Genomic DNA, 21,621 nt, shown 5'->3' on the forward strand with positions numbered 1-21,621 from the left:
GGGGTGAAATATGTACTTAACAAAGCTCAGAGAAAAGCAATAAAGAAGGTATACTTGGGAGAAGTGAGATAACAGGTAAGTAGGTCAGTCAGGAAGTTGCTGAAAAAAAAGGAAAGAGACAGGGCCTATCTGATGCAGTTTTCAACACAGTCTATTTTAAATGAGTCTTTCTCTATGTCTCTCAAAGCTATAATACCACCATTTAATTAGAAAACACAACTACAAAACCAACTGTTAAAGTCAATTCCATAAACTAAAAATTTAACTGCATTCCTTTGTTCTACAGCCATTCCAAATTCCTAACGAAAACAGCTCACTTTTCTTCTTCCACGGCACACAATTTTAGAAAAGCAATTCATCCAGATGAGCACATCTGTGCAGTGTACAACAAGTGTAAACAATTTAACAGGCATTTAATGAAACATTTCCTATTCTTTATTGGGGAACATTCTAACATGGCAACATCAGGTTGCAAATTGACATTTTTAAATTAGGGTTTGTTTTTTTTTTAATATGAACATGCCAATTTTAAATCCCATCTGGCTACATGCAGCTGCCATGAATGAATTTCCAATTATGCACATGGCTGAAGCATTCAGAATTGCCATGTGCCATCAACACCAACAGTATAAATCCAGAAGCCCTTATACACTCATGCTAATAGAAGAGGATTTCTTAGTCTGATCTAGAAAAGAAGGGACATACAAGTAAATAAAAAGATAGACTTCATATTTTTAAATACATGAATCTCACTTTCACTGTCTCTTCTTTGAAGGGCAGGAGCTGGCTTCTCTTGCACAGTTCTTTATAGTTTATCAGGTTTGCCTATCTCTATCCTCCTGGCCTTACACCCAACAAAAACCTAAAAGGTAAAGCTAAAACTGGCTTCGATTCCAACATTGGGTGTTGTGGCACATGCCTGTAATCTCAAGACTCGAGAGGTTGAAGCAGAAAATCGTGTGACCCAAGGCTAAATAACAAGACCCTGTCTCAAAAACAATAAATAAATAAACAAGCAAACAAACAAACATGGACTGGGCACATAGTTCAGTGGTAAAACACTTGCCTAACATGCCAGAGGTCACAAATTTAATTTCCAGCACAGCCAATCAATCAAGTTCTAACTCAATCTTTCACAAATATGTGTAAATTTGGGCATATTTCTTTATCTCTTTCAGGCTGTATTTCCTCAAGTATAAAATGGTAATACTAACCTTGCAGAGCTTTGGTATGGATGAGAGAAAATGTACATAAAGCAGCTACAGATGTGTATGGTTCCTACAGTTGTTTGATAAAAGGCAACTATTTTAATATTTCCTTTGTATCCAAATATGATTTGTACTTAGAAATTATGTACGTAGCCGGGCGGTGGTGGCGCATGCCTTTAATCCCAGCACTCGGGAGGCAGAGCCAGGAGGATCTCTGTGAGTTCGAGGCCAGCCTGGACTACCAAGTGAGTCTCAGGAAAGGCGCAAAGCTACACAGAGAAACCCTGTCTTGAAAAAACAAAAACAAAAAACAAAAAACAAAAAATTATGTATGTAAAGATTAAAATTTTATTGCAGTCCAGTATAGCCCACCACTGCTTTAAAGCCAGTATTCAGCAAGCAGAGGCAGATGGATCTTTCCAAGTTCCAGGCCAGCCTGGTCTACACAGCAAATTGCAGGTCAGCCAGGGCTACATAGTGAGAACCTGCCTTTAAAAAAAAAAAAATCTGGCAGCCGCCGCGATGTTGATGCCCAAGAAGAACCGGATTGCCATCTATGAACTCCTTTTTAAGGAAGGAGTGATGATTGCCAAGAAGGATGTTCACATGCCCAAACACCCCGAGCTGGCCGACAAGAACGTGCCCAACCTTCATGTAATGAAGGCCATGCAGTCTCTCAAGTCTCGAGGCTATGTGAAGGAGCAGTTTGCCTGGAGACACTTCTATTGGTACCTTACGAACGAGGGCATCCAGTATCTCCGTGATTACCTCCACCTACCTCCGGAGATCGTGCCTGCCACCCTGCGCCGCAGCCGCCCTGAAACTGGCAGACCTCGGCCCAAAGGTCCAGAGGGTGAGCGACCCGCAAGGTTCACCAGAGGGGAGGCAGACAGAGACACCTACAGGAGGAGTGCTGTGCCCCCTGGTGCCGACAAGAAAGCTGAGGCTGGGGCTGGCTCAGCCACCGAATTCCAGTTTAGAGGAGGCTTTGGTCGTGGACGTGGGCAGCCACCCCAGTGAACTTGAAGATTGTAATGTTTTGATTAAACTTTAAAGAAAAATGCAAAAAAAAAAAAAAAAAATCTTATTTTAGGGATGGAATGAATTAATCAGATGAAGGACTTAAAGCAGTGCCTCACACATAATCGTCAATCTTTACTTGTTTACAGTTGTTACTATTATCACAACATACTTCATTAAGTCACAAATAACTGCACAAATATTTATACATATATGAATATATTTACACAATATATATACATAAACAGAAAGAGGAAAAAAAGACAGAGAGAGAGAAAAGGTTTTGATACATAACCCAGGCTGGCAGGCAACTCATTATGTTCTAAAGTTGGCCTCAAACTCACAATCCTTCTGCCTTAGCCTCATGAATGGAGTCTTAGGATTGCAAAATGCCCCCTGAGCCTGCCCTAAGTGCAATCTATAGTTGCCCTCTTCTGCTGTGGGATGTCTTTCTATATGCTGTGAATATGGGTTGCTCCCATTGGCTAATAAATAAAGCTGTTTTGGCCTATAGCAAGAAAGCTTACAGCCAGGTGGGAAATCCAAAAGAGATAGAGAAGAAAGGCAGAATGAGAGGGAGATGTGATCCAGCCACCCAAGAAGGAAGATGTGAAAGTGTCGGTAAGTCATGAAGCCATGTGGCAAGACACAGATTAACAGGAATGGGTTGAATTAAGTTGAAAGAGCTAGCTAATATAAGCCAGAGCCATAGGCTATACAGTTTGTAATTAATATAAGCCTCTGTATAATTATTTTATAATCAGTTGCAGGACCACGGGTGGGAGAGATCTGTCCAGACCTTGGGGCTGGGTAGGACACAGGAAAACTTCCAAATACACTCTTCCTCCTCATGTAGTAGTTATGAAATCTTACACATGTACTCAGTAAGTATCCACTCACCAAGTAAATAAGTAATGGATGAATGACTGAATAAGTAAAGATATCACAAATTATCACAGAGGCTGGAAGCTGAAGAAAGGGTGGGGAGGTATCCCAAACAGAGACAAAAGGATAATTAAAAACATAGGAACATAGCCAGGTTGTGGTGGTGGCAGCACGCCTTTAATCCCAGCACTTGGGAGGCAGAGGCAGGTGGATCTCTGTGAGTTCAAGGCCAGCCTGGGCTACAGAGAGAGTTCCAGGAACGACACAAAGCTACACAGAGAAACCCTGTCTCGAAAAACCAAAAAAAAAAAAAAAAGATAGCTCAAAATGATCAAATACCTAAACATAAGAACTAAAACCAGCTGGACAGTGGTGGCACACACCTTTAACCCCAGCACTCAGAAGGCAGAAGCAGGTGGATCCCTGAGTTTGAGGCCACCATGGTCTACAAAGTGAATTCCAGGACAGCCAGGGTTAAACAAAGAAACCCTATCTTGAAAAACAAAAACAAAAAAATGAGCTAAAACCATAAGAGTATCTACGAAAACCATCAAAGTGCCTTAAGGAAATACAGTAGTAAATGTTCTTGAGTTGAACTGGTGTAGTAAGTAGCCATTCCAGCTTTGATCTGGAAGTTCCAACCCCCATTGAGACTTCAGCAACTGTCACGCCTACAAGGTGGGGCCAAGGGAGGCGCCTGGAGACGGGAGAGCTGGATCGGTGGGCTTGCGCTCGGTTCTGGGATCCTGGACGGGAGAGGTGGACCAAGCAGAGCTCCAGAGAACACCGCTGGACTGCGATACACCTTCCCCAGACCCCCGCGACCTACCTATCCTTAATTTGTAAGTTACGCCATTAAATAAATCTCTTTTTAACTATGTGGAGTGGCCTTAATAATTTCACCAATATCTGGCGCCCAACGTGGGGCACGAACCCACGACCCTGGGATTAAGTGTCCCATGCTCTACCGAGAACTTTGGATGACTGTCCAGGCTCAGCTGTCTCTGTCTACCCTGCAAGACTCCCAAAAGTTGCTTGCATCCTTCTCCCATTTCTCAGGCAGTATTATATCCTTCTGAGGTCTTTGATGTGGTTAAAGACTAGATACTTACAATTTTCCTTAGTTATAATAAAAGATAAGTTAAATATAAAACCTTAAACTCACAAATATAAGATAGATAGGATCTCTTCTTTAATATTGTAACTGTAATTCTTGCTTGATAATTGTTTTGTTATATGTAATTTTACTATGTTAAAGTTAAAACCTTCCTTTTTAAAAAAAAAAAAAAGAAGAAAAGGGGAAGTGCTGTGGATATCGCTATATGTAAATAAACTCTGATTGGCCAATAGCCAGACAGGAAGTATAGGCGGGACTAACAGAGAAGAGAATTGAGGGAACAGGAAGGGAAGAGGGAGACTGCCTGGAGCCGCTGCCAGGACAAGGAAGATGTAAAGTACTGGTAAGCCATGAGCCATGTGGCAAAGTAAAGATTAATAGAAATGGGCTAAATATAAGAGTAAGAGCTAGACAATGACAGGCCTGAGCTAATGGCCAAGCAGTTTAAATAATGTAAGAGTCTGTGTGTTTATTTTATAAGTGGGCTCTGGGACTGGCGGGACTTGGTGGCGGGAGCTGGAGAGAAATTCTCCAGCTACAAACTGGGAAATGGATTCTTATATATGACAACCATGTTAGTATCTGATTAATGAAGAAGGCTCTGGGTTGGATGCCTAGCAACACCCACCCCAAAAAGGAAAAAAACCAAAGATACATGCACTAACCTAGATGAATGTCTCAAGGCCATTATGCTTACTTAGTAAGGTCAATCTCAAAAGATAATAAACTACATGATTCCATTTATGTATCATTCTCAAAATGACAAAATTATACAGATAAAAAATATACACGTTGTAAGCCAGGCGGTGGTGGCACACGCCTTTAATCCCAGCACTCGGGAGGCAGAGCCAGGCGGATCTCTGTGAGTTCGAGGCCAGCCTGGACTACCAAGTGAGTTCCAGGAAAGGCGCAAAGCTACACAGAGAAACCCTGCCTCGAAAGAAAAAAAAAAAAATACACGGTGTTAGTTGTCAGGGGATAAGGACAGAGTGGGGTGAGGACGGAAGGTATATCCGTAAGTATAATGATGTAGTACAAGGGAGTTTCCTTGTGGTAAGAGAACATGTGTCAGTATATATATATATTTTTTTCTTTTTGGTTTTTCAAGACAGAGTTTCTCTGTGTAACAGCCCTGGTTGTCCTGGAACTCACTTTGTAGATGTGACTGCCCTGGAACTCACAGAAATCTGCCTGCCTCTGCTTCCCATGTGTTGAAATAAAAGGTGTTTGCCACCACACCTAGCTCCTCATGTTGGTATCTTTAATTGCAGTAGTGATGACACCAGTCTGTACATGGGATAAAGCTATACAGAACTATACACGTATATACACACTACTACACAGGAAATGGTTAAAAAAGAATGAAGTCCATAGTCCATTAACAGTATCACTGGTGTCACGTATCTAGTTTAGTATTACTTCATTATGAGGTCACCATGGAGAAAAGCTAGAAAAAGAATAGAAAGGGCTCCCTGTACTGTTTTTTCCAGTGCTGAGAATTGAACCCAGGCCCTAATATAGGTTAGGGGGGAACTCCACCACTAACCTATATCCCAGCCTTTCTATGTACTAATTGATGCAACTTCCTTTGAATCTATAGTGGTTTAAAAATAAGAAGATTTTCTTTAAAAAGTAATACAGTTCAGCCAAGATCTGAGTATCAACCGTATGTCAAACACTGTGCAAGTGTTACACATTCAACAATTAAATGTTACTCACTGAACACACAGAGAGAGAGAGAGAGAGAGAGAGAGAGAGAGAGAGAGAGAAAGAGAGGGGGGGGAGGGAGAGGGAGAGGGAGAGGGAGAGGGAGAGGGAGAGGGAGAGGGAGAGGGAGAGGGAGAGAATCTGAAACTTTTAAAATTTTAAATATCCCTAACTTAATTATTTTAAAAATTAAGATACTTTTTGTTAAGGCTAATCTGTTAACTATTTTCTCTAACACAGGAATCATTACCTAAATTTATTACTAACACAATTAGGTGCATATATACCTAAGCACATGAACTATAGTTGGTCTTATATAGACTGATCTAGCTAAGGCAATGCTGTCACTTCAGCTTCTCTTACATTCAGGCTGCCTCTTTCCACTATGCTATATATGAAAAGGTTGGGAGCTCAGAGAGAAAAGTAGCAACCACATTAAGTTAAATGAAATCCACATTAGGCTGGGAATATAGCACAGTGGTAGAATGCTTGCATAGTATTCAATGCACAAGGCCTAGGGTTTGATCCTCAAAACAAAAGAAAAAAAATTAACTGAGACCACATCTTGTCAAAAAAAAAAAAAAGTAGAAGAAAAAAATAGCACTAACCCAACACTTCCATAACAAGATTATGCTCACTGAGACAGCAGGACATACCAAAGGGAGGTACGGTATGGAGTCTGTGTTTATTTTCATAACTTTTTCTAACTGTACAGCTTTGTGCAAGTCATCTGTTCTAGTTAGACTTCTATTGTTGTGATAAATAGCATGACAAAAAACAACTTGGGGAGGAAAGGGTTTATTTGGGTTATAGTTTACAGTCCATCACTGAGAGAAGTCAGGGCACAAATTCAAAGCAGAAACCTCAGAGGAGTGCTACTGCTTACTGGCTTGCTTTCCATAATAACTCAGCCTTCTTTCTTTTATTTGTTTGTTTATATTTGTTTATTATTTATCTATTTATTTATTCTACAGCCCGACCATCTTCTTTCTTATACGACCAGGACCAGGTGGTACCACTCCCATGGCTGGGCCCTCCCACATCAATCTTAAACAAGAAAATGCCCCACAGGCATGCCTAAGGGGCCAATCTTATGGAGGCATTTTCTCAACTTCGCTTCCTCTTCCCAAGATGACTCTGTCAAGCTGACAAAAAAACTAACCAGCCCAGCACTTTTCTAATCTGAAGTTTCCTCACCTGAAAAATGCAGAACATGATTATAATGCCTTTCTTAGAACTATAATAGAAATTAAAACAAAGGAAGCAGTTGGCCAAACTGTAAAACATTCCTTAACTCTTTAAGGAGAGATGTTTCAGAAATTTGAGTCTACTTTTAGACACTGCAGTATTCTCAATGCTCCAAAACAGAGACTCTTTTTTTTCTTTTTTTTTTTTTTGGACCTGAAACAATCAAAACTGTTCCCTGAGAAGGCTTATAAAAACAATACCACATTAAACATTGGTGATTTGTTTTAAAGCTGGTATGCAATTAAGAGGATTCCACTGTTTCACCATGCTCCTGTGGCACCCAATTAAGTAATAACATGAGCGAGGAGCTCTTAATTATGGAGGGAAACTTCCACAAGCCAGTGACAGGTGTGCTGGGCTCAAGCTGAGGTCGAAATAGTTGACTACAGCATTAATTCCTCTTTTTCCTCCCCTTCTCAAGACACTTTACTTTGCATGTAATTAGTTGAAATATAAACCAGACCAAATGACTGTTGTATTTCAACCTTTATTACCTTTTATCATGTTAACTTCCATCGATTTAGTTATAAAGGATTAACACCAAAACAGATGGTTTAAACCCACAGTGAGCTTCAGTGATTAAAATTATAATGGCCAGACTAAATTTACACTCATCACTGAGATGTTACCAGTTTCCCTAAACAGTGCCTACTATAAACAGAAATTATCCCTTTTTTCATTTTCATGTACTTTGTAAATAACCTTGAAAATAAAAAAATAAAACCATCTTCAAGAGGATGTCTTTTTTTTTTCTAATTTGTCTACCTTTCACCCAAAATTTAAAACAAAGTTTTGTCTCTTAAAGTAATTGTGAAAATAAACCACACATTCAACAATTCTTTATTTTCTAAATTATAGGCAAGTTTTAGCAGTATTTGAGTAAAAGGACAAAATATATTCCCCCAAATCAAAATCAGAAAAATAATTTCCCCACAGTTTGATTACCCTAAGGTCAAAATCAGACTTTTCAAAGAGATGGACTCTCACAGATGTTGATGAAACTACTCTTATTAAAGACAAATACATGACAAGAGTTAGTGAAGCCACAAAAGTGCCCACTGGTTCAAAAAGTCATCTTCAAACATTTTCCTGACTGCCAAAGAAAAAAGCTCCTGAAAGATCAGATGTCCAAATTTGGTTTTGGGAGAAACTCTTGAAAGTATGTACATACTGAACACAGAATGAGTCATTATGATAAGAAACACTCAGGACTGGGATTCGAGAACTGAGTGCTGATGATAAAAGAGGCACATATTAACAATACAGTGCAACAAGTATGACCAACGGCAAGTATGAACACAGAAGCATGAAGAGAAACAGCAAACCTTACCTGAAAAGAGAGCAACAGCTTTACTGAGGAAGTAAGGCCTAGCTGAGAGAGGAACAGGGGTCATTTGAACAGAAACAAAGACACGAGTAAAGATTTGGCAATGGAAAAGCAAACGGTGAATACCAGGGACTGCAAGTGACTTGGCAGGCTTAGGCTGAGAGGGGTGATCTTGGCAGCCGAGGAAAATGGAAGCTTCTGTCCAGACAAGAGATGCTGTGGGGAGAGAGAAAGGCACAGATTTGAGAAATGTTAAGGTGATAATATCTGCCCAGCTTAGCGAAGGAGGATAGGAAGATAACAAAGCTCAAACTCTTGGCTTGGGTGAGAAAACAAGTGTCTCACTGAGATAAGAAACATGAAGAGAAGGTTTAGAGAAGAAGATACAGAGTTTAGATTTAAGATATACCTGTGACTTTAAACCAGTCGTTTAATACTTAAATCCAGTTTCTCAGTTGACAAAATGGTTATTACATCTACTTCAACGGTTCTGGTGAGAATTAAATACAATAATGAAAGGAAGAAGAGTTATAAAATCATTGCCTGTTAGCAATGACTCAGGAAGACTGCTAATACTATCCACTTTTCCTTTCTAAGTAGACACTCCCCCACCCTCACTCTCTGCCAAGATTTAACTGGGCACAAGCAACTCTGCCAGAAACTACATTCTCCAGTAGTATTTACAACTAAGTATGTCACAATTCTAAATATAATGAATGAAATGCCAGAAAAACTGAAGAACATACTTTCTGGCTCTTTTAGGGGGAAGAGGTCCTAGAAATTGAACCCAAATACTAATGGATGTTAACCACGTTTTCTACCAATCAGCTACACTACCAGTTCTTCACTTCCTTTTCTTAGAGAACTTTATGCACCCCTCTCTGTTCCCTTCCCACAGACTGGAAGGTGAATGTGTTAATAAGTTGCCTGTGAACATGCAAACAAAAGCAATGCGAAAGAAGGGTGGAGGTTCCCCTGGATGATTTCAAGGAGCAGAACCTCTGACTATTTTGGTAACAAAAATGCTACTTCTGAGTGTTATATGAAAGATAAATTTCTACATTTTCTTAGCCACTAAATATTGGGTCTCTGTTTCAGCAGTTACCCTGAACTCTTAACTATAAATATAACATCAATGCTTATAAAATATGCAAAGAGGGCTGGTGTAGAATATTATTTTAAGGTGTGTTACTTTTGTTTATGTTGCATTTGTTTAACTCTGTGAAGCTGTGTTACTGTGCCTGTCTAAAACACCTGATGGTCTAATAAAGTGCTGAACGGCCAATAACAAGGCAGGAGAGAGAGACAGGCGGAGCTGGCAGAATATACAGAAGGAGAAATCTAGAACAGGATGGAGGAGGAGCCAGAGAAGGAGGTGGACTCCAGGGGCCAGCCACCCAGCTACACAGCAAGCCATGGAATAAGAGTAAGATTTACAGAAGTAAGAGACTGGGAAAAGACCAGAGGCAAAAGATGGATGGGATAATTTAAGTTAAGAAAAGCTGGCAAGAAAGAAGCCAAGCTAAGCCGGGCATTAATAAGTAATAATAAGCCTCCGTGTGTGATTTATTTGGGAGCTGGGTGGTGGGTCCCCCAAAAGAGCAAAAGAGCAAAAACAACCAACAACAGGCTTGTAAGATGGCTCAGAGTCTTCAGAACCCAGGTAAAGGTGGGAAGAGAGAACCAACTCCATAAAGTTGTTTTTTGTCCTCCACAGGAGTATCATGGCATGCCTGCTCACACCCACACACATGTGCACACCTGCACGTGGACACACACACACACACAATTTAAATTTAAAATCTGTTAAGAAAAATAACCAAGACATGTTTCAGAGCCCTAAAAATCTACTAGCTATTCATAGTGCCTTCAGGATTAAGGAGAAAAGCATTCATGAGTATACGAGCACACATGCATGCACACAATATCTTCTTAAAGATTCAGAGCTCTGAGTCAGGCATGGTGATGATGCCTTTAATTCCAGCGCTTGGGAGACAGATCCCTGTGAATTCTAAGCCAGTATAATCTACACAGAAAGTCCCAAGCCTGCCAGGTGTACAGAAGGAGGCCCTGGCTCAAACTACAAAACAAAACAGCAAAACACCATCATCAACAACAAAAAAGCCAACTAACTTTTATAAGATCTTGTAAAAAACAGATTACTTAATGACAAACAAATCTGCAACTAGGAACAACAAAAACTGCTGACAGTCTTAGATGAGGGATAACTTACCTGAACATAAAATAAGGGCTTAAAATTTTTCAAATATTTTAAACTATAGTCATATGAAAAAAGAGTGCTAAACAAGCCAGCTGGAATAGCAAGTAGCTGGGCTCTGACATGACTGTATTCAGATGTGAAAGTCCCTAGAAGCTAAATCAGTACAACTGGCTTCTACTCAAGAATGAGGAAGATGACTCTTCATGGAACTAGCCCCTTGATCTGTTTAATTCTGTTGAGATGTTCTAATTAAAGCTCACAATTTTTCTTTTTTTTTTTAAAAAAAATAAAGGGATATGATATATATATTTGCAAGACAGATAACCCAAAGCACTTGAGCCTGAGGTTTTAACTATGTGACATCACCTTGGGGCATTAGTTACTGTTGACATCACCAAAGTGAGCAAATAATTTCCAAAGGAAAAAGAGTAAATTATGATAAATATAAAGAAACCTAGATTCTAATCCCAGGTTCTTCAGTTTTAAACTGTATGACCTTGAACAGATGGGTACTTGCCTGGATTTCTGTCCTTGTCTGTACTATAAGAGCAGTGAAACAGATGATAATTTTTTCCAGTTCTATGAAATTCCAAAGTTTGTAAAATTTTTCAAACGATTAAAATCTTCTAAGGCCAAGCATAGTGGCACACACCTTTAATCCTAGTACTTGGAAGGCAGAGGTAGGAGGACTCCCACAAATTTGAGGGTATCCTGGTCCACATGTGAGCTCTTGGCCAGTCAGGGCCATACAACAAAACTTTGTTTCAAAAAACTGACATAAATTTGAGCCAACACTGAGGGCGCGAAAGCAAGAGAACTGGCTTCACCCCTCGCTCATCACTGCAAGAGGTGAGTTAGCCTGGACAATGCTGGAGAGCTCAACTGCTGGAGAAGACAGAGAACTGGTGGGCAGACCAACTCTGCAGCTGCCCAGAACCAGAACCAGGGTTAGGAATTGGCCTGCCCCAACATCCACCTCATCTATGATCTGCTGGAGCACATGAAGGGCCCTGACCTACAGACCCAAAGCTGCAGGATCTCCACAACACAGGGCAACAACAGGATATCCAAGAGTCCCAGTGAGGGTCCAGCATTGATAGTCACTGGCCTTGAACCAGACCAATGACTCTGCAATGAACACTTGCAAGTAAAAATATATGGACAAAGGGGTTTACTGCGTGACTCGCTGTGTCACACTGCAGCTTCCATGAAGAGATTTTTAAGTTTTTCTTTTTTTAAATTGTATTTATTTTTTCCCTTTTTTATCTTTTGTTTTATTTTGGGGGGTTGCAGGGGCAGAGGGTGGGTGCGAAGGGACAGGGAAATGAATGGGATCAAGATACATGATGCAAAAGACACAGAAAAAATAAAAAGAAAGTAAAAATATTAACATAAATTTAAATTTTTTCTTTTTTTTTTAAGATTTATTTATTATGTATACAGTGTCCTGCTTGCGTGTATCCCTTTAGGCCAGAAGAGAGAGCCGGATCTCATTACAGATGGTTGTGAATCACCATGTGGTTGCTGGGAATTGAACTCAGGACCTCTGGAAGAACAGCCTGTGCTCTTAACCTCTGAGCCATCTCTCCAGCCCCAAATTTTTTCTGTTATCTTAATGCTAATTTTAAAATGAACTTGGAGGCTAGAGAAAGGGCTCTGTGGCTAAGAGCTCTGGTTGAGATCCCAAGTTTGGTTCCCATTACACATGCCAGGAAGCTCATAACTACCTGTAACTCAAACGGCAGGGGCAGTCAGACTTCCTCGTCTGGCTTCTGTGGAACTGCACTCCCATGCACATAACTCACATATGTATACAGCATAATTAAAAAAATATTTTTTAAGAGAGTAAGCAAGAGTTCAAGTAGGATGTATTGGCTCACGCATATAATTCAAGCACTTCTGGTAACCTGAGGCAGGAGGACTGCTTTAAATTAAGAGACTACCCTGGGCTATATATCAAATACCAGGTTGGCCAGGACTAAACAGTGTGACCCTATCTTATAAAGGGGGTGGGGGACACAGCTAACACAAGAACTCACAGAATATATTATCACTTCAGTTTCTTCATTCAAAATGCAGTTAACAAAAATACTGGAAAATAATTTGCCACTGTCTTACTTTCTTTACAAGGCAATCAAAAGGAGTCCGGTTCAATTAAATGACCCAGACCTCAAGGAAAAAAAGTTTCCTCAAGCATTTCTTCAAATGCTGAAATATAAACCCTCTCTCATATGAAGATTATAGACAGTTGTCTTAAACTAGCTCAAATATTAAGTGTCACTATAATTAGGGTTACTGCAATTCTCACATACAAGCAAAGAGTGACCAAGAATGTTTCAGGAGAAAGCAAGGCCTATAAAAGTAAACTAGCAATTTTGGCACTATACTCTCTAGTAACACTAGACTTAGCACCAACTCTTTCACTCACTCATTCTTTCTAGGAACACAGATCTTTTCTCTCCTTTTAACCCCTCAGCATTTCTAACTCTTAGACAGCTCTCACAGTTAATCTACCAGGAAACTTTTGCCTTGAACTTGAAAAAGAAAGGCACATAAGAGTTACATGAATGCTGGGAATTGAACCCATGTCCTCTGAAAGAGCAAGCAGTTAGTCTCTTAACTGTTGAGCCTTCTCTTTAGCCTGGCCCAGATAGTTTAAAGGCTGATTCTATTTCGGTTAACCTAAATGAAAGAACTGATTTTCCATATAAACAAATAGTATGGTGTATTTCTAAGACAATAGATGTGAAACTCTAGCCAACAAGTGAAAAATACGGTCAAACAAACAAAAAAACATAGGATTTGGAGTCAGAAGTCCTGGAACTTAGGGTCCAGATCCTGCACTCAGGTTTTGTATAATTACCTCATATCACTTTTTCTTACCTACAGAATGGATACAAAATAATAAGAAATAGAAAATACATTTCATGAGCAGCAAGACAGCTCAGCAGGGCAACGTGTCTACCCCTGATGACCCGAGTTCAATCTCTGCAACTCCCATGGTGGAACGAGAACAGACTCCTGCAAGTTGCCTTCTGACTTCCACATAATTCTGACATGTGGATTCAGTCTCTCTGTCTCTCTCTGTCTCTCTGTCTCTCACGCACACACAAAATAAATATTAATAAAATTTTAAACATAAAATTAGTAAGTGTGGTGGCATACGCCTGTAAGCCCAGCACTTGCAAGGCAGAGGTAGAAGGATTATAAATTCAAGATCAGCCTTAACTACACAGCAAGCACCTATCTCAGAAAATGAAGGTTGGGGTATTGGAGGGAGGAAATATATTCTGTATGTATCATCTATCATGTAAGCTCCTTTTTTCTTTTTCTTTTTCTTTTTTTTTTGCTTTTTTCAAGATAAGGTCCTGCTATGTAGCCCTGGCTAGCTGGTACTCTCTATGTAGCCCAAGCTGGTCTCTAATTCAGGACAGTATTCCTGTCTCAGCATCCCAAATTCTGGGATTATAAGTTTATGCTGTCACACCCACATTCATATAAACTTTTTCTTAAAAGAATATAATTATAGGGGTCAAGTATTTAGGCTCTGAAATCAGATTGCTGCATATACTTTCATTAACTGTAAGACTGAGCAAACTACTTCCTTTTTCTGAAACTCAAGTTTCTATAAAGTGTGCATAGTAAGTTCGAGGCCAGCCTGGTCTACAGAGCGAGATCCAGGACAGGCTCCAAAGTTACACAGAGAAACCCTGTCTCAAAAAAAAAAAAAAGTGCATAATAAGGATTAAGACAAATACTTTATTTGGCACAATTCCCAGCAGACAGCACTGTATCAGCCAGCATCATTATAATCATAGTTGGCTTGTGGCTGAATACAATAAATACAAAGATGAAGAAAAAAATTGGCTCTGTTTAAAGAAACAAGTTAGTAAAATGAAAAATCTTTATTTTGGGGGAACAGCGGTTTTTGCTGCTGCTGCTGCTGCTGTTGTTGTTTTGAGAAAGGATCTTAGCTTTCTCTGTAGCCCAGGTCTGCCCAGAGCTCAATACATGGCCCAGACTGCCTTCAAACTCACAGTGATCCTTTAGTCTCAACACCTGAATGCTGAAATCACAGGCATAAGTAAAACCTAAAGTAACATAAAAATTCTTATAAAGAAAGAATTGTGCTGGGCAGTGGAGGCACACGCCTTTAACCCCAGCACGCAGGAGGCAGAAGCAGAAATATCTCTGTGAATTTGAGGCCAGTCTGGTATACAGAGCAAGTTCCAGTAGGACAGCCAAGGATATACAAAGAAACCCTGTCTCAAAAAACAAAAAAAAAAACAAAAAAAAAAAAAAAGAAAGAAAGAGTTGTATAAATATAAACACTGTCACACATAAAGTTAATACAACAAAGTCACATCCATTCAAATGGAGCCTGGGAAAACTCATTTCTTTAATCACTCTACTTCCTTCATACAATAAGTATAAAGACAACGAATAAAAGAAAGAAATCCAAATGTGCTCTCAGAACCATATAAAATGTAGACTTGTAAACTGCCCTGAAGTCAATTGTTAGGCCATCCTAATACTCAATAGAGGAGGCAGTAATCGACAACATAATAATGCAGTCACATTTAATAAAGAAAAAAATGACACTGAAAGAAAAATAAATAAAACTGGTGTACATGTAATAAAATCCAAAGCCAGAAGCCCCTCTTCAGACAAGAAAATCCTTAACCAATATATTAGAGCATTCAGAAACATAAATAATTAAACATGATGAAAATCTGGGTTGATATCCCACTAAGGAAAAGCATCATCTGCATTACCAAAATACTGTAAACAGAATCCATTTTCAGGAAGCAATAACCTGGATATGACTGCATAAAATTAAGCCTTCTAATCTTCGAAAACAGATGCCCCAATTGCCAACCATCTGCACTTTTTTTTTTTTTTTATGTAATATGCCAACATGTCTCACCTGAGAGCCACCACTGGAATCATGTGTAGTAACTGTTAACGTCTGTACATGATCCTAAAGGACTTAAAACTGGGGTTTCAACTTAAGTCTCATTAGACATACTAGTTGTTAACTCTACCCTTCTCTACTCCATACACTACCTAGTATCTGAAGGTCTTCTAAACAGGGAACCTCCTCCTTCCTTATTCCATGGATCAAGATTATACCAGAAGCCAAGTTCTACCTTAAAAATTCCCTTGGCCTAAGTCACATGTATCCTCATTCACCCCATTCACTTTCACCACAAAGTTACATTCACACAGTACTTTCTCTACTCATGACCTCATTCTGACTTCTTTAATGATTCCCAAGAACTATAATAAAATTTATCAAAACGTCTCCTTTACATAGTTCAAGTAAAATTTTTAATATTCCTCTTACGATAGTTGGTAGTGAATTTTCACTAAACAACTGATCAAATTACAAGTCACAGAATAATCCTAAATTACCCAGCATTTTTCCATTTAAAAGGCATTTTCATACCTGTTATCTCATTTGATCTTTACATTCAATGGGAAATCAACTATTATTATCCCTATCCAAAGTTTCAGAGAAAGTCAGTTTACCCAAGAAACCCAAAATAAGTAACAAAGCCAGAATTTCAACCAAGTTCATATGATCACAAACCCCATTGCCCTTTCCACATACCCATTCAGTCTCTTGACTAAGGAAGTAGACGGTGAACCAGATTTCTAAATTCCCTTTAAACAAATTAACTAGCTATGGAATCAAGCACCTAGAGAAAAATGAACTCTTACTAGTTTAATGGTATCAACATGCAAACATAACATAAGAGCGCCAGAAGACACTGTTGTGGAATATTATTTTAAGGTGTGTTACCTTTGCTTATGTTGCATTTGTTTAACTCTGTCAGGTTGTGTTACTGTGCCTCTGTACAACCACCTGATGGTTTAACAAAGAACTGGCCAATAGCAAGGCAGGACAAAGGATAGGCGATATCTGTCAGCAAAAGTTACTGCTGGGCCGGGCGGTGGTGGCGCACGCCTTTAATCCCAGCACTCGGGAGGCAGAGCCAGGCGGATCTCTGTGAGTTCGAGGCCAGCCTGGGCTACCAAGTGAGTTCCAGGAAAGGCGCAAAGCTACACAGAGAAACCCTGTCTCGAAAAACCGAGAAAAAAAAGAACGGGGAAAAGCCCTGAGGCAAAAGGTAGATGGGATAATTTAAGTTAAGGAAAGCTGGCTAGAAACTAAACCAATCTAGGGCCAGTGTTCATAACTAAGAATAAGCCTCTGTGTGTGATTTATTTGGGAGCACGGTGGCAGGCCCCCCAAAAAGAGCAAAAACAAACAACAAGACACCCATTCTTTAATGAAAAAATTACCATCGCATCACTTGGAATAGTGAGTCAAGAAGGATGAAAATCAACATTTACTGAGCCCTTGTGTTATACAAATAACGCGGTTACCATATCACCACTGTAAAGTGAGGAGTATCCAAACTTTGCAGATGAACAATATAAGGTTTATTCAAGTGTTAATAGTTTGTTACCCAACAATAGATAAAAGGCTTATCCAAAACTACCTAACAGGGCCTGGAGAGATAGAAAGAACAGTTTTGCCATTCTTCCAGAGGACTCAAGTTCAGTTCCCACCACTCATAAGAGATGGCTCAAAACTCCCTATAACTCCAGTTCTGGGAGATATGATGTCTTTTTCTGGCCTCCACAGGCACCTGCACACATGTGGTGCACATACATACATAAGCACATATACATGTAAAATTAAAAAACAAAATAAAAGCTGCCTACTAAGCAGAGTCAAGATGTTTGAAACCAGATTCCCTAATTGCCAAATTTTGAGAGGTTTTTGTTTTTTATCTTTTTTTTTTTAAAAAAAAAAAGAATTCTTGGGGCTGGAGAGATGGCTCAGAGGTTAAGAGCACTGACTGTTCTTCCAGAGGTCCTGAGTTCAATTCCCAGCAACCACATGGTGGCTCACAACCATCTGTAATGAGATCTGGTGCCCTCTTCTGGCCTGCAGACGTACATGCTGTATACATAGTAAATAAATCTTAAAAAAAAAAAAAAATCTTAAACAGGAGCTAGAGAGGTGGCTAAGCAGTTAAGAGTACTGGCTGCTCTCCCAGAGGCCCCAGCACCCACATGGCAGCTCACAACTGTCTGTAACTCCAGTTCCACAGGATCCGACACCCTCATGTAGACATACATGAAGGGAAAAAAACAAAGAATTATTAAAACAGCATTCCTAGGAGCTGTGGTTTAGTGGGTAAAAGTGCTTACTATACAGACATGAGGACCTGAGTTCAGATCCTCAGTGCCCATACAAAATCTAGGCGCAACACCCATCTGTAACTCCAGAGTGATAGGGTGCAAAGAAAGGTGGATCTTGGGACGGTCACTAAACAACTAGCCTACCTAGAACAAAGAGCTCCAGGTTCAAGGAAATACCCTGTTTCAAAAGAGCAATAGATAAGATACCAAGGTTGACTCCTGACCTCTGTACACATGTAGAAGTACATACACACACACACACACCTTATATACACACAAATTAAAAAATTAAAAAGAAAACAAAGAATAGCATTCTTGCTAGGTGTAGTGAAGGATGATCCCAACACTCCAGCACTGAGAAAGCAAGATGAGGCAGGAGGATGGGAACTTAAGGTTACCCTGGGCTCTAGAATAGTAAAATTTTGTAGTAATAATAATAATAAAATGATGATGATGGGGTGGTGAGACGGCTCAGCAGGTAAAAAGCCCTTGTCAAGCAAGCCTGATAGTCATGGTGGAAGGGAAGAGCCAACTACCGAAAGTTGTCCTCTGACTTGCACACTGTAACTTATCAAGAGCATGGCTGTACTCACACACAGATCATACATACAGTAATAATAATAATAATACATTTTAAATCTTAAAAATAGAAAACTCTGGGCTGTGGTGGCACACGCCTTTTATCCCAGCACTCAGGAGGCAGAGGCAGGTGGAGCTCTGTGAGTCCAAGGCCAGCCTGGTCTACAAAGTGAATTCCAGGACAGCCAGAGCTGTTACACAGAGAAACCCTATCTCCAAACACCAAAATAAAATAAAAATAAATAAAATAAGATAAAAAAGAACAACAGATACATATATCTGGTGATAGGTATTAGTTCATGTATATTACTAAGCTAACTGCTGTATTATCTAAGAGTTTATTAGAAACTTGAATGTATTAGCAGGTACGTTTTACACTATAACTGAAAATCTAGCGTGAATGTTGAATTTGGTAAACATGCCTGTCACTAATTAGCTGGGATAGCTTAATTTAGTTTCCTCTCTGAATTAAATTTCTCTTCTCTTCCTCAAGTTTTTTTTGCATAGGTAAAATAGAAACAATACCTACTACTGCTCAGGATTCTCATTAAAATTTAGAGATAATATATGTAAACCACCTAGGGCAATGTCTAGCACATGGTAGCTATAATCATCTCTTGCCCTCTGTGGATTTTCCCAGCCAAAATACACAGCTGAAATTTAAAGCACAAACATACAATAAATACTCCAAATACAATAGACTGGTTGATATTATGAAAAATAAATATTTAGGTGATTTAAATTTTTAGTTTCCATCAGATATTCTGGATGGGGAAGGGGGAGGTGATCCCGATAATCAAAATCAACCTGCCTTGAATCCCTAAGCAAAACCTCTTCCCTCTTCAGGAGATCCCAGCTACCTAGTAACCACCTGCCAGCCCCAAACTAAAGAAAATTGGCTCTGCTTTGGGCTAATTACCCAAGCAGCCTGAACAATCTGGAATAAAGGGAATTGTCAGCTAGAATGTTAGTGAAATTATCCACAACAGGAGACCAGAGAATCCAAATACCACCAGGCAGTTATTTCCATGAGAATAAAATCACAATTTATGAGCCCTGCAAATTATACCATTATTAAAACAAACATCCCATTGAGGCTACAGCTATCAGATAAATGGCTTTATTGTCCCTATTGTTTCATCCACTGCCACAAAGAGGTGCAAACTGAATGAGCTGTTACCAGAAGCAGTAATTTCTAGGAAATTACAAGGCAGACCTCCATCTTAAAGCTGCTTTGTGCTGGGGTGTACACACTCTAGAGGGGAATGGGGAAATGAAGAATCAATTGCTCTTCACCTGCCACCACACTCAAAAATCCAAGGCTTGATATGCAGGACTCACCAGTTTTCCCTGCTTTGTTTTCTCTCCCAGCAGGCAGTTCCTGGGCTTGCCCAGGAGGAAGAATCTGAACTGAGCAAATCACTCTATTCACTAGGAAACCTTTCCAATCCTCCAACCCAAATAAACACAGAAGAGACAAGAAAATGGCCCCCGGTTTCCTTGGCTCCCAACAATACAAAGTACTTCAAGCTAGAGCACTGAGAACTAATGAGAAAGTACAAAGGCATGGCAGAGGCCCTTCCCATTATTAACAAAGAAAAACAAATCCCTTTACACTGTTAGCATCACATACCTCCAACTGTATCTTCAGACATAAACAAATGACCTGAGGCAGACTACGAAACAACTATTCTGTGCTGATTTACATCATGGAAGAGGCAAGACAAATGTAACTCACTGAATGCACAAATATACCAATTTTGAAAACGGAAGGAATGAAACTAACACCTGCTATATGCTAGTATTCCTACTTCTCACAACCCTGAGGTACAACAGACACATCCTTACTGAAAGACAAGAATTTAAGACTCAGAGAAATAAAGTCACTTGCCCAAAGTCACAGAGCTTCTAAAATTAATATTGAGCTGAAGGTTCTCTGATTTTAAAATTATAAACACTCTTTTTAAGTTTTTGCTTTCTTTATCCTACCTCTTAGTGCTATCTAATAAAATACTTTTTAAAACATAACTTGGGAAGCAGAGCCAGGCAGATCTCTGTGAGTTTGAGGTCAGCCTGGTCTACAGAACGAGATCCAGGACAGGCACCAAAACTACACAGAGAAACTCTGTCTCAAAATACCAAAAAAATAAATAAATAAACCCATAACTCTGAGCTATTAAACCTAAATTCAACCTGAATCTTCCATGAAGTTCTAGTACTATAAAGCAGTCATGAAAGATGCAGAACTAATGAACTTATCATAAAGTTCACTTTCTAAAACAAACTTATAAAGTGAATGATGATCATAACCTCAGGCTCATAGATTTTATAATTTACTGAGGGCAAAATGGAAACAGAACTCTTGGACTACAAGCTCATTGCTTATGAAACTTTATAATAATGCCAAATTTACATCTAGGCATAAAGACTCAAATACCTGACTGGAGTTCCTTGCTTATTTATAAAGAACATCTGTTCATAATAAATAGCATGCGGAACACTGGGCATGGAGGGGGCACCAGAAAGCCCCACAGGGCCTCAAAGCTACCTAAATCTAAACTTTCCTCTTCAAAAGCACTAAAAAGTGGTCCAAAAGACAATGAGCTCTAGGCAGAGCTCCAAAACCCTCAGTGTCTTTGGACTACCAAACGAGACCATGAAAGGGCAATACTGGCTCCGGGGCTGGAGGGTCTCCTAGATGTTGAGCACCATGCTCTTCTCAGTGTACACTCTCCTAACATTCTCATGGTCTTTTAGCGGGTGGTAGCATCCTTACTTTACAAGTAAACCAAGGCTGAGAGATAAAGTAACTGAATGCTTGCTGGTATGACCTCAAAACCACTGTTAAATCTGTGATATTAGAAAACACATCAGCATATGCCATGTTTTGTTGATACTCAGAGGAGATCTGCCCTTTCCTAAACAGAAACTGAGGAGTGCATTGGGGGATGGAAACATTAGGGAACATGGAAGGAGAGGAAGGAGGAGAAATCGGAGCCAGGATGTAAAGTTAATTAATTAATTTTGAAAAAGAAAACACATCAGCAGCTGCTTGAGTTGGGGGGCAGAACAAAGGGGAATGATTTTAAAG

General features: G+C 39.6%; 2 protein-coding genes across 3 annotated transcripts in view; one reads left to right on the plus strand and one right to left on the minus strand.

The window, feature by feature from the left end:
• Positions 1-21,621, minus strand: part of Fam168a (family with sequence similarity 168 member A) — a 135,972-nt gene that overhangs the window by 97,361 nt on the left and 16,990 nt on the right. The window lies entirely within an intron of this gene.
• Positions 1,720-2,269, plus strand: LOC131916853 (small ribosomal subunit protein eS10). Its single transcript, XM_059270423.1, has one exon. It carries the CDS (start codon positions 1,731-1,733, stop codon positions 2,226-2,228), a length of 498 nt encoding a protein of 165 aa, XP_059126406.1. The 5' UTR covers positions 1,720-1,730; the 3' UTR covers positions 2,229-2,269.

The sequence above is a fragment of the Peromyscus eremicus genome, chromosome 1 (genome assembly GCF_949786415.1).
Source record: "Peromyscus eremicus chromosome 1, PerEre_H2_v1, whole genome shotgun sequence".
In the NCBI taxonomy this organism is placed as follows: Eukaryota; Metazoa; Chordata; class Mammalia; order Rodentia; family Cricetidae; genus Peromyscus; species Peromyscus eremicus.

What these genes read in the sequence shown, in the direction of transcription:
- LOC131916853 (XM_059270423.1), top strand. Translation starts at nt 1,731, where the DNA reads ATGTTGATGCCCAAGAAGAACCGGATTGCCATCTATGAACTCCTTTTT.